Genomic DNA, 14,115 nt, shown 5'->3' on the forward strand with positions numbered 1-14,115 from the left:
ACCACCATTATGAATAATTGAAATGGAACAAAATAGAAGATATCAAAGTGCATTACATTTAATAATGTTTTATAAAACTTGGTTTTAGGGACATTTAGACATATATGTTTGTGTGAAGGGTCACGGCATAAAATGTACATCTTATGTGGGTCGCAGTCAGAAAAGTGGACCCAAAAGACCACACTGATGTCTGAATGAGACAGTGCAGGATCACCCCCCCACTCCCGTCCTCATCCAGCACTTGCTCCATGATCGATGATTGATGATCGATCGATGATCGCTTGCTCAGATTCTTCTGTACTCTCTCACACCCTAATCCCAGGCAAGCTGCAATTTTTTGCACTGCATCCTGCCTCCCATTCCTGGTTTATCAATTTCTTCCTTTTCCTCTCCTGTTCTAATGAATAGGCTTTTTGTTTTGCTAAAAACTACTTACTCTCTGGCTTTAGGAAACTCACTTCCACTCCCTATATTCCTCAGTTTCCTTGTTTATAAAATGATGGTAATAAATTTTCTCTCTTAGGATTGTTGGTAATGATGAAACGAAATCACCTGCAGAAAGCATCCAGAACATAATAAGGACTGAAGGAATACTTTCCCTTCCCTCTGTCTCCCCTTCCCCATACACACTTGAAAGAGACCTCTGGATATTTGTTCTCCTTTAGAAGTACTGTCATCAGTAACAACCTCAGAGCACTCTGTTGCAGGTGACTCCTGAGAGATGGTTTACGTCCATCTAGTGACAATTCTTGTTAATTTCAAACTCAGAGAGTAATTTGTCAGCCTGGTTCTCAGATTCTCTCAGGGCACCCTACTGCTGACTGCTCTCACCTCTACCGTCATGCCTATAGGCTATTAAGAATCCTGGGGGACATAGGTCTCAAAGATGTCCAGGCACTGGTTGAAGGTGACTCAGCTATTAAATGTCACTCAGCTATGAACAGAGGGGCCAGCCCTCAATTCCAGGACTATAGACTCTAAGCCCAGACTTCTCTCCAGCAAGGAGCATGCAGATCCTCAGGTCCTGCCTACTATGGGTGACCCAGGGGACACAGGCACTCTGTGCATCCGTAGCAGAGGGGTCGGTATCAGCCACTTACTCCAACGACTTAAACACTGGTTAATTCTCGGTGGGGGGAAAATTGTCCATTGTGATTGACCTTAAGTGGTAAAAGGATTTTCCTCCCGTATTTCCTTCCCAACCGCCCTTGGAGACAGAGCCCAAATAAGGTTAGGAGATGCCAGCGAAAAGACTTATCTTTCTGCGGCTTTGCTTGGGAGAGCAACAGTTTTGGCGACCCTCAGCGGGCCGGCCAGGGCCCCTCCTTCCCTTTCTCCGACCCTCCTCCCGCCCACGACTGCCCAGGACTCACCGAACACCCGAACACCCGAACACCTCGGAGGCGGGATCGGGGCGATCTGCCCAGACCCTGCTCGGCGCTGGCCGCCCAACCTCAGATCATCTCCTGGCGGGCGGGACCCATTCCTTCCTAGCACCTGGGCCCCTGCTCCAGGCGGCTCTGCCCGCCTAAGCCTGGGGCAGGGCTTTTATTGTGAAAGGAGTTCCCCCCTCCTTCGCTTTCGGGGAAGTGGGGAGGCTGGGCTGGGACACGCAGCAGGGACTTCGCAAACTCTGCAAAAGTCCCTGGCTGATCGCGGAGGCTCGAGGCTGTGGGAAGGCTCTGGCAGAACCGCAGACCTTAGACACGAAGATCCCCCGTGGTCTGGAGATCCCAGACTTTCTCTAACAACCCCACCTGCAGAGCATCCCTGATCGCACCGCACACCCGGGAATTGTGGGGCCACTTGGCCGCTGGGGAGCTGTGAACCTTGGGTCCGGGAAATCCGCGTCCAGGGAAGCCTTGGAGAGTCACGGAGCACGGGGCAGACCCCGGGGCTGTGGGATGAGCTGGAGAGCCAGCTGAGGTCGCCGAGGAGCGGGTCCAGCCACCACAGGGGACATGGTAGGAATCTTGAGAGGGAACACTAGGGTGGGCGGATTGGATGGGCACCCAGACAGGTGGCTACAGAAAGTGCGCGCAGCTCTGGGTGTACAGAGCCTGCACAGAGCCTCCGGGAGCCGGAATTGTTCTGACAGTTTGCTTGGTGGTCGCAGGGGCTCTTAATTTTTGCACCTGGGACGAAAGGTGGGGGGCAAGGAGTGGTCAATCAGCTTTGCTGCTTCCCTTGGAGGAGATGACCGAGGGCGCTTTCATTAAGGACCTGTACACCCTGGCTGAACCTTAATCCACGAAGAAATAAATTGGGTCTGGAAAAGGTCCAGTACCTGGCTCCATCTCCTGGACCGTAGGGCAGGTGTGGGAGCGCTGGTTGGTCTGGGACGTTCTTCAGGAAGTTGGAGAACTTGCCAACTGTTGCCTTTCCATGGATAAAACTCAAAGACACCAACACGCAGGAGAGCTAGATCCTTTGAGCACGAACCAGGCTCATAGGTAGCCTCAGAAAGGGGGCTTGTCTCAGGACTGGCTGCTGCTGAGCTCTGCTTCCTGGTAGAAGTTACCTGCAACCCTCACCCGCTGTTCCTACAGTTCGCTGCCCTACGCTGGTTGGGTGGTGTGGGGGGAGGGTGTCAGACACCAGAATGAGTCTGAACTCTGAAGGAACCTATAGGACTCTTCCATCTGCTTCTGTGACCTGCTCCCTCTCCCCACTCTGAAAGTCACAGAGGCCAGATTGGGGCTCACTGAGATTCTTCTCTGGGAGCTTAGCTGTGAGCCTGGAGTTTAGAAGGATGCGTAGAGATTCTCCTGTAGGATGGAGAGTGTCTAAGAGAATAGTTCCTTGGGCGCAAAGGTGTTCATTCTGGTCTTGTGGGGACCAGAGGCCACAAGCTGGGGGCGCAGGAAGGGTACCAAGAGGCTATGTGTGTTTCACCCTCCCCTCTTAGGATCCTCTCTCATAGTGTGTCTTTCTCAGTGCTGCTAAAGAGAAAGAAATAATGGAATCTTAGGGTTGAAAAAGGGGGGTGATCAGAGGTACAGGGTGTGAAACTGAAAAGTATGGTGATTTTTTTTTTTTTACTACAAAATTCCATGTTCAGAAGCAAGAATATTGTCAGAAGAGGATAGGGGCCAAAGCCATCAACCCAGAGGGTTCTTAATGGGTATGCAGGCGTCTCCTGATTTTATTTTTTATTTCTTTCTTTATTTTTTTTATTATGTTCAGTTAGCCAGCATATAGTACAACATAAGTTTTTGTTGTAGTGTTCAGTGAGTCATTAGTTGCGTTTAAATCTCAGTGCTCATCCCAACATGTGCCCTCCTTAATACCCATCACCTGGTTACCCCATCCCCCACTCCCTCCCTTCTGTAACCCTCAGTTTGTCTCCTGGAGTCCAAAGTCTGTCATGGTTTGTCTCCCTCTCTGATTTCTTCCCCTTCACTTTTCCCTCCCTTACCCTGTGGTCCTCCTCGCGATTCCTTATGTTTCCACGTATGAGTGAAACCATGTGATAGTTGTCTTTCACTGCTTGACTTATTTCATTCAGCATAATTCCTTCCAGTTCCATCCATGTCGAAGCAAATGGTGGGTATTCATCCTTTCTGCTGGCTGAGTAATATTCCATTGTGTTTATGGACCCTATCTTCTTTATACATTCGTCTGTTGAAGGGCATCTCATCTCCTTCTACAGTTTGGCTATTGTGGACACTGCTGCTATGAACATTGGGGTGCAGGTGCCCCTTCTTTTCACTCTTGAGTTTAAAAATATCTCTGACAGCATCTCAGCCCTCCTGCAATAGCGATGGAGTGCACAGGGGATAAAAGTGCCTGCCTCCTGCTCTAGCTGCCGAAGGATGTATGGATGTGTTTGCTCTGCTGCCATTGTGGGCTTTCTGTCCTCATGAGCCTGCAGTCCCCTGGCTCCTCATTCTCAGTCCTGGGGTGTTAGGAAGAGGACATGAGTCAGAATTTCACTTGTGTCAGGGTTCACTTGCCAGAGAGAGGGGCAGCCTGATAAGCAACCTCTGGCAGCAAAATGGCCTTGGAGATCCGAAGGTTTGCTTTGCTTCTCCCACTGAATGAAGGGTCCTGTGGTCCAGAGGCCTGGGGGCCTAAGGGACTGCGGGGCACTGACTGGAACCAGCATTAGAGGAGGTAGGGGGCTGGGAATCCTTGAGGGCTTCAGTTTCTTCCTCTGTAAAATAAGAGATTGAACTAGATGTCCTTAGAAGTTCCATTTAGCTTAAAAAATGGATGATACATGAATGATTCTGAGGTTGGAGCCCAATCTGGTGTTGACTTCTTAGCATGGACGCCCTCAAGATAGTGAAAGGAAGCTGTGGTTCTCAACCCTGGCTCTCACTGCTCCCCAGACCAGATCCAGGCCGAGGGGTTTGTTTTTCAGGCTGCGCGGGTGATCCCAATGTGCAGCCAGGACTGAGAACCACAGGGTTAGAAGGCGGAGGGAACAGGGACCGCACTTCCCTGGATGCCCCTGAATCTGTCCAGCTGTCATCCCCTGAGCTAGTCCGAAAAGAGAAGGCGTCGGTGAACTTGATCTGCAAAGGGTACATCCTGTATGCCCCTCTTGCGGGATCATTTCACAGAGAAATCGCTCTTAATTCATTGAAACGGAGATGTGAACTTCCCCAGCTTGTTTGAATATGGTCTTTGTCCAGTAATTCCTTAACACTGTCATGTTACTGATCCGAGGCACATAAAAGGGGAAACCCGGGCTTAGAAATACAAAGCTAAAAAGTCCGGAATCCTTAGATGTCACTTTGCGAAAGTGAACGCTGAGCTGCAGGACCCATGAGGGTATTTTTGATCATCCTGGAGGGGAAGTGGTTCTCTGAGAGGGCTTGGTGTGTGCATTTCTGAAGCTAAGATTGGGACACTTGCCGATGACTTACAATCATGGCAGGAGACTTGGTGTTTGCCAAGACTCAGAACTTGGATAAAGAGCCTGGGTGGCTCAGTCGGTTAAGCATCAGCCTACGGCTTGGGTCATGAGCTGAGGGTCCTGGGATGGGGCCCCATGTGGTGCTCCTTGCTCAGATGGGAGCTGGCTTTTCCCTCTCCTTTTGTGCCTCCCCCCTGCTCATTCTCTCTCTCTCTCTCTCTCTCTCTCTCTCTCTCCCCCAAACATATCAATTAAAAAAATCTTTAAAAAAAAAAGAATATTGATAGAAGAAGTTAAGACTATTATTGCCAACTTAAAAAAAGGTTTCCTTCCTGATTCTTTAAAAAACACACAGTTTTCTTCCTGATCATGTATTTGGCCATACTGCCAACCTCTGTCCATAACCATGGGCTATCATTTTGTCTCTGAGTATTATTGTAAAGAGTTGATATTATACTGAACATGCAATTTTATAGTACAATTTGTTTTACTTCACTTTTTGTCAAAGTATGTTCCATGTCTGCATCTCCAAAAAATATTCATAGCCGTACTTTTCATGCTCAGTACCGTGATTTTGATAATCATCTCTCCACTTGTGGACTTTAGGTGGTTCCCACTTGGAAGCTGTGTTCAGTGGCAAGTGGCCAGCTTCTGATTATCCACAGAAATGGGGATCTGAGTGCCTGGCTAAGTGGAAATCAGACAAGCTCACAAGAACAAATTGCTTCAGTCCCTTTATAAAAGATTTTACTACAGTTACCTTCGATGGCCCAGAGTGTGGGTGTGGGAGGGTTTTCCTCTTGTCTGTCTTCACTCTGTGCTGTGGGAATGTCAGCAGACAGGCAGACAGGGAGGGAAAGTGATCCCAGGAGAACCCACGTGTGGGTCAGTTATTCTCAAAAAAACCAAGAGCTAAATTCCTGGGTAATTAAGATAGAGGTGAATCTTGGGGAGAAGGAGCTGAAATCAGAGAAGGATGTGACCTTCTCAAGGTGACTCAGAGCTGGGTTAGAGCCCAGGTCTCCTAAGTCTTTCCACCTGCCCCACACAGGTCCCATCATAGACACTGTACCCCCTGCCCCACACAGGTCTCATCATAGACACTGTACCTATCTTAGACACTGTACCCTCCTTGAGGCATTTGGTACAGCTTGGAGTGAAGGAGAAGCATGGGGTTTGAAATCAGAAGGAGGTTTGTGCCAGATTAGGCTACCACATGGCTCTGGGTAAGCACTCCAGTACTCTGAGCTTTGGACCCCTCTGTAACCTGGAGTTGTAATAATAGACCATTATTAGGAGCAAATGTCATCATGGAAGTGATAACACTTGGTACCCCAAAGTTGCTATAAGAATGGGGGCTTTGCAGAAGACCCATAAAATAAGTTTTTTTTTTTTTTTGTAAGAACGTAAAACCAATGGTAAAGAAGTCACTGATGCATTTTTTCATTCACTACCAATGGTGGGGGTGGGGAGCTCCTGGGCCTCTCCTTGAAGTATGGATCACATGCAGAAAGATTGTATTCTAAAATGGTTCTCTTGCTCCTTTAAATCTTTCTTCTCACCAAGAAGGAAGTGCCCAGCCTGCAGGAGATACTTGCCCTGTTTGTGTGCTCTGGGCCCCCTTGTTGAACACTGGGTGAGAAGGCAGCCCCCACTCAGTCACAGGCCCCCGAGGTCTAAAGCTGGAGTGCTCCAGCCGATCACCTTGCCCAAGTTGCTCAGGCTCAGCTGAAGAAAAGAGGTTAAACTGGTTTTGAAATCGGAACTGGCAACCACGACATCCAGCCCTTGGAGCCCGTGGGGCATTTGATACCCTCTCTCTTGTGGGCACCCCCCTTGACCTACTGCATACAGGAGCCAGGCGCTTCATGGGGCTGGCCAGGGAGCAGAGGGTTTTGAATAATCTACCGGCCCCTATCCAGCCCTAGCAGAGATTGGTTCAAAAAAGCAGTAGGGAGGGAGTGTGAGGAATAGGCCTCACAAAAAAATGAGTTCCTTAGCTGTTTCAGGGGCTGGTGAAAGAAATGTGCTTCAGATGGGCCTCCAAGAGGCTGACAACCCCCTCGGGACAGACCTAGGAGACCCAGCCCTCTCTCCCCACCCAAGGTACCGATTTAGAAACAGAGTGCATCAGGATTCCTTGAGGCCCAGTTGCTGTGAGCAACCTGGGCTATCTTTGTTTGGATCCCTTTTTGATGTGACTGTGGAAGTGTTTCCTTCTGGGGCATTTGGGGGTCCCCCCCTCCGTATCGTCTGGATGTGTCTACCCATGTCTGCACCTAAGGACCATCTGGCCCAAGACTGAGGACAGAACAGTGGTTTGTGGGTGATCCCCAGGCCGCCTTTCTCTGTGAGGATCCCCACCTCCAACACACACAGACAGATACAGACACATATTCTTCTAAGTGGCCTGGGATCTGGCTGTATCCCCAAGGCCCAGTCTGGTGGCCCTAGAGTTGCCTACTAATAGAAGCCAGGAGGTGCTTTGAATTCGGTGGTGTTAAGAGTGAAAGGGAGGAAGGAGGGGAAGTGGAGGGTGAGCAAACATTAGGAGCCTCACACTGCCTTTGAGCATGGGGAGTCAGCATGTGTGCATTTCAGAGAGCACCTTCCAAAGGAGGAAGGCTGCAGGGAGTGGAGGGGAGCATCTGGGAAATGATGGCGTTGGGGGAATGGGCCTGGTGACTGGCCTGGCCAAAGGGAGCAGGTGGGAGGGATGTAATTGAGCAGGTGAACCTCTAGTTCTTCGTAACCTCAGGTAGGGAATCTAGGCAGGTCAAAATTGACTTGTTTCTTGTTCAGGCATGTGGGTATACAGACCTCTGTCTGTCTTCCTCTTCATTTTTATTTCTCCTACTGTGTCCTTTAGTCACACTTCGAAGTAATCATGCTATAGCAGTGACTTATTTAAAAATGATACTTATCATTTTAATTCTATAAAATCGATTATTATGTTATATTTTTAAGAGCCACAGCAAAGGGTTTGACGTTTCTCCCTTAATCTTCTACATTGGGGGGCGCCTGGGTGGCTCGGTGGGTTAAGCCTCTGCCTTCAGCTCAGGTCATGGTCTCAGGGTCCTGGGATTGAGCCCCACATCGGGCACTCTGCTCAGCGGGGAGCCTGCTTCCCCCTCTCTCTCTGCCTGTCTTCTGCCTACTTTGATCTCTCTGTCAAATAAATAAATAAAAATCTTTAAAAAAATTATTAATCTTCTATATTGGTTTTGCCCTTATTATCATAAACAATAGATTAGGGCTAATCTCAATAAGAGAGGAGTACGGTGGTGGTTATGTTACCCAGCCACCTTGCCCGTGGTCCCTGGTGCACTCCGCCAGCCAGCCTGTGGTTCCCCCAGCTCTACCTCCAAGTTCCCCGCCTGCCGTGCGCTTTAGTTTGGGTTTCTGCTAAGTGGCTGCAGGAAGGGGCTGTGTCACATGCTGTTTACTTGTGGGCAGGTTTTGTTTGGCTTTTGAGGGTGTTTGCTTGCAATGAGCAAACAGCCTCTTCCAGAACCACCTGGAGAATTCAGATCCTTTCACCTTGGCTCAGGCAACAGGTTCATGGTTCCATGTCTAAGAGCCAAGTGGGGTAGGGATTTTTTCAGAAATGTTATCGGCATGGTAGAAGACATCAGAGGGGAGAGAGAAAGGGAGAGAAAGGGAGAAGAGTCAGAGCCAGAGATGTACAGATGCAAGATAAGGGGACGGAGGTTCAGAGACTAAAAAGGACCGGCCCCGTGGAGGCCCTTTCCCCTGCAGGGGCACTGGCGAAGGAGCAGACAGGAGCCCCTCACAGCCTGTGATCATGGCACTCAGGGGAAACAGGGCTCTGGGACTGTAGCAGGCGCAGTGTCCTAAGCTGGTGTCAGCAGTGGGTTGCCCTCTGACAGAGCCGTGACATTTTCCCCTGCCATTGCCTCTCAGTGCTTCAGATGCCCTGTGTCAGCCCTGTGCTCCCGCCAAGAACAGACTCAGCTTAGCCAGCGACTGGCCTTGCCTGTGTCCAGACTGGTTTTGCACCAGTGCTATCAGGTCACTTCCAAGGCACCGGGCATTGCAGGATTGTCATGACATTCTGTTTCTCCTTTCTCATTTTTTGCATTTCCTAAGAGATTGTCCATATGAATCTACTCCTTCATATAGATAAATAAACAGCATATACCCCCTTTACTCATTTCTATCCATCTATACTTAGGTGGGCAGTGTTGTCTAGGGCCATCTTCCCATCTGGACTATAAAGTGAGGGCAGAAGCCATGCCTCTCTTCGTTGTTCTGGCAACAATTTAAACAATTGCTTTGTAGCTGCTTGGTGCCATGCTTGAGATGGGAATGGAAGATCCAACGATAGTCAAATCTGTACTATCAGAGGGTCATAATCTCAAAAAGGATGGGACCTACAACCTCCTTCACTCTTTTCCCCAGAGAAGATGAGTGAACTCCAGCCATTACCACCCACAGGGAAGGAGCATGGTGGGGGGGCGGGGAGGACTGAAGAGCTCAAGCTGTACCCAGGTTGGGATGGGGCTCCAGGTGGTGCCGCCTGGGATGCCTGAACGCATTGGCGGTGGAGGCTGCAGGCAGTGTGAGGACTGGAGGCTGGGCTGCCTACTGAATGGGCCGTCTGGATGTCCATCCCTGTGCTCTGAGCTAGGTGGGCAGGACACACAGGCTTCTTTCTCTAGGACAGAGTGGCTCTGTTGTCTGTCCACACAGAGGCCCAGTGTGTACCTCCTGGGGGAACTGGACTCCAGTTCACGGACTGGCTGGCGGCAGGGGTGGCCTCCTGGAGAGCACGAGCCCTCCCTCTCGGCCTCCCTGTACACCCGGCCACTGTCTGCAGGCCCTGGTCCCAGTCAGCTCAGACAGTCAGCCACCAAGTTCTGTCCCTCCCCTTCCTCCGCCCAGCTACCTCACTTCTCCTGGCATTCTAGATATCTCTAGAGATCCCGTTGCAATTACAAAGATGCTATTGTATTCCTTTTTTTCCCCAGAACATTCTCTCTTGAAATGCTAGTTAAAATCCCTTCATTTCCTGTTGGGGAGGGGGTGTGGATGGCTGCATGGGCAATGCCTCTCTGTGTAGTCACCTCACTGAGAGTCAGGAAAGGCTCCTGGCTCCTTGTTCACCTGTGTTCACGTCCTCGGCACTGGTGCTCCCTCCCAGGGAGAATGGGCTTAAAGTGTAATTATCACAGTAGCTTCCTTGGTATAGTTTTAAAGCATGAAGCATTCAAAAGGCTGTTTGGAATCAGAACTAAATTCAAACCTTGGGCAAGTCACTGAACCTTTAACCCCTCAGCCTTAGTTTCTTCCCGAAGATAACACTGTCCTCTTCTGAGGTTGTGTGTTCGATGTATTAATGAGCGTAAAGCAACTCGTACAGCAGTCATCAGCATGTGCTAAGTGTTCAGTTAATGGGAGCCATCCCCAGACAACAGACAGGGCTGCAGATGTGGCAAGGCTAAGCCTCTAAGATTGTTAGTAGGACCCTTCAGTGCGTCAAGGGGAACGGGAGTTGGGGGTAGCCTTGGACCCTAGCTCCTATGCATAAGGGGTTTTAGAATTGGAGAACATGTGCTCTAAAGGGGCTTCCATGGTATCAGTCACGTGGATCCATCTGAATACTGGTGAGCTACAGAAAAACACAACTGAATGGTGGAGGTAAAAAGGAACCTAGTTCAAGGGCGCTTGACCTGGAGTCCGTATATAAAATTCAGGGGAGCCTTCAGCTTGGTTGAAGAAAAGTTATATCTTTATTTTCACTCATCTCTCATGGAAATTCGGTGTTTCTTTAATAATGAATGCAGGTAATAACCACAATAGTGTTAGCAGGACTTGTGACTTTGTCATCAGCAAGAATCATAGATATTTCATTTTATTTTTTTGTTTTTTATTTCTTTATTTTTTTTAAAAGATTTTCTTTATTTGTTAGTGAGAAAGGGAGCACAAGCAGGGGGAGGGGCAGAGGGAGAGGGAGAAGCAGGCTCCCCACTGATCACAAAGCCCGATGCCAGTCTCTATCCCAGGACTCTGGGATCATGACCTGAGCTGAAGACAGACACTTCACCGACTGAACCACCCAGGCGCCCCTCATTTTATTTTTTTAAAGATTTATTTATTTATCTCAGAGTAAGAGAGAGTGGGGGCGGTGGGGAGGGGCAGAGGGAGAAGGACAGGGAGTCTTAGGCAGACTCTGCACTGACCAAGGAACCTGATGCGGGGCTTGATTTCATGACCCCCAGATCACAACCTGAGCCGAAACCAAAACGCTTAACTGATTATGCTCCCCAGGCACCCCAGGAATCACAGGTATTTTATATCATAACAGTGGAAACACAGAGTTTGAAATATAGTCTTTACTCCTTACTACTTTGAAAGTCCATTTGTTATTAGAGGTGATGTTAGATCTTATTATTTAATGTATTAATGAAGAAACATATGTATTATTATACCATAAATTTATTTTTTAGGATATTTTCATAACTGTATTTCAGTATATAATATATCTGATACAATACAATGTATTCAATATAACTAATTGTCTTTGGAAAGCTGTGTCTTTTATTTTATACATTTTAAAAAAGCATCCTGAGAAGAATCCATGGCTTCACTAGGTGGCTCAAATAGTCTTTGGTACTAAAAATACCTCTGCTTCTGTGTAGGTATTCATCTGTGTGATCTGATCTTGAGAGCGTGCCAAAAGCCACCTTTACCTAAAGGGTCTTCCCTCAGCCTCTACTCCAGGATCACTTAAAAAATAGTTTTCAACAAACTTCTAGTGTGAGCTGGGTGTCAGAATATAATTTCCCCTTAATACTATACCCACATGCGTTTGCTCCGGGCTTTGTGGCTTTCTTGTCTATTACCTCATTGAATCCTTCACCCTCCAGCTGTTGAGGCTGGTGTAAACCCGTTTTAGAGATCAGTAATAGAGTAATTTAGAGATTACTGCTGCTGAGTGATGGCCGGGTCACACACTGATAGACATGAAGGACTTCCAGGTGGGCCCTCCTGAAAAATGTTCACAACTTAGAGGTAGCCCTTTCTTTTCTTTCTTTTTTTTTTTTTTAAAGGTTTTATTCATCTATTAGACAGAGGGAGAGAGAGATCACAATTAGGCAGAGAGGCAGGCAGAGAGAGTGGGGGAAGCAGGCTCCCCGCTGAGCAGAGAGCCCGATGGAGGCTCGATCCCAGGACCCTGGGATCCTGACCTGAGCGGAAGGCAGAGGCTTTAACACACTGAACCACCCAGGAGCCCCCGCAACTTGACTTTCATAGTGTGTTTTGCTTGAGGAGCCTCAAAAATGTGGGACTCAGCCCCCGATATCTAAAGCAGCATCTCTGGGGAAACAGGGGGTTTCCGTTTCGGGTAGCCTCTGACAGGACTGCCTGGAACTGGGCCAAGAGCAGAGTGTGATGGACAAGCAGAGCATTTTCTTTGTATCACGGAAACAGACCTGCTCCCGTTCTTGGACCCTCAGCGGGATCTTGTGGCAAAACTGGGCACTTCCCTCTGTCTCTTGTCCTTGCTTATGGCTTTCTGCCTTGTTTGTGAACCCCTGGAAGACAGCAGCTTCCCCACAGTGTCCAGTGCAGATGCAGAGGATGAGCTCAACAGGTGTTTTTTTTTTTTAAATAAAGATTTTATTTATTTATTTGTCAGAGTTCACAAGTGGGCAGAGAGGCAGGCAGAGAGAGAGAGAGGAGGAAGCAGGCTCCCTGCTGAGCAGAGAGCCCGATGCGGGCCTCGATCCCAGCACCCTGGGATCATGACCTGAGCCGAAGGCAGAGGCTTTACCCCACTGAGCCACCCAGGTGCCCCTCAACAGGTGTTTTGACTGGCTGGTATCCTCTTGTATCTTATATTTAAATCTTTCCAGAGCTGTCCAATATAACTTTCCAAGATGATGAAAATACTCTATGTCGCGCTGTCCATCATGACAGCCACTACTCACAGGAGACTCCTGAGCACTTGAAATGTGGCTAGTGGATCAGGAATGGAAATTTCAAATTGCCATTAATTTAAATATAAGTGGTCACATGCAGACAGTGGTGCTTATATTGAATGGTACAGCTCTGGATCAAAAAGTACAAACCAAAGTGTTGATGGAACCCGGGCCATTGGCATAGTGAGTGGAGTAAGCTGGATATGGTGGGGAAAGAAAAATGACTCTGTGTTTTCTCAAGTTTTATTGAGCTGTGGTCAAAGAAGTGTTTATCTTCTATGAAAAAACCATCATGCTAGTGAGATCCCAGAGGCAAATGTCTTTCTTCCTCAGCTTTGGGAGACAATAGGGAGTGCTGGGGTCTGTGGTCAACTGTAGAGAGCATGTCGTTGAGAGAGAGTTGAACCCTCCTCGAGCCATGTGAGTACATGGGCCCAAGCTGTGGCTAGAACTTCTGGGGTTTTTTTTTTGCAGGAAGCCAGAAATCTGGATTTTTTATGCAAAATATCCTGGTTTTTAAAGATTGGCTTAAATTTATTAAAAATACTTCAGGCCAAGCAAAACACAACTGTAGGTCAGATTTGGCCCATGATCCCAGATTACAAACTCTCCTCTAGGCCTTATCCTAGAGAAGTCCATACAACCTTAAGGCAAGAGTGAGGGGGACTCTTCCCTTCATGTCTTCATTGGCTTAGTTTCCCCTGTTATTACAGGTTTGGTCAGAAGAGGGGAGAAGTGTGTCTGGAAGACCAACCGCCCCCTTTTCTCTGGGGTTGTGTCTTGTCCTCTGAGCGGCCAGGGAGTAGAGTGTTCTGGAAGGCTGGAACAGAATGGTCTGGAGAGAAACTTGCTGTAGTTTTTAAGCAGCAAAACCTACTCCTCTCCCACCCCAGCCCCAGTCCTAGGCCTGAGAGCCAAATATATGGCTGTTAATACAAGGGCAGCCAGAGAAAATTTCCAACAAATGACAGGGTCTCCCAAATTCCATCTGGCCCGCGGTGTTCCCACACTGGTGCTCTTGTGAACTGGAGCAAAATGGTAATTCAGTGGTGGGTATAGAAAGGGCTCCTGGAGCCAGCAGGGCTGAGAAAGCCCCAATGTACAATCAGTGTAGAGACGGCAGCGGCACAACCCACAAGCAGGGAGAGAGAGATAAGGGACATATGCTTAACTCCCTCCTGTCTTAGGAGTAGGAGGCGGCTCACATGCCCACTTATAGGGCCTGCGTTCTCAGTGCAGATTCTGGGAGCCTGACTATGGAGGTAATCCCATGGGCCTTGCTAGAAAAATAGTAAGAATACTGAT

General features: G+C 48.5%; 1 protein-coding gene across 3 annotated transcripts in view; it reads left to right on the top strand.

The window, feature by feature from the left end:
• The first annotated feature begins 1,691 nt into the window (after positions 1–1,691).
• LOC111159146 (family with sequence similarity 198 member A) overlaps positions 1,692–14,115 on the top strand; it is a 54,653-nt gene continuing 42,229 nt past the window's right edge. For all 3 annotated transcript variants that reach the window (XM_022521577.1, XM_022521578.1, XM_022521579.1), the window contains exon 1: positions 1,692–1,964. In XM_022521577.1, the coding sequence (XP_022377285.1) occupies positions 1,962–1,964 (3 nt within the window). In that variant the 5' untranslated portion in view covers positions 1,692–1,961. The remainder of the gene's footprint in view (positions 1,965–14,115) is intronic.

This window comes from Enhydra lutris, unplaced genomic scaffold (genome assembly GCF_002288905.1).
Source record: "Enhydra lutris kenyoni isolate GAN:26980312 unplaced genomic scaffold, ASM228890v2 scaffoldscaffold66, whole genome shotgun sequence".
NCBI lineage: Eukaryota > Metazoa > Chordata > Mammalia > Carnivora > Mustelidae > Enhydra > Enhydra lutris.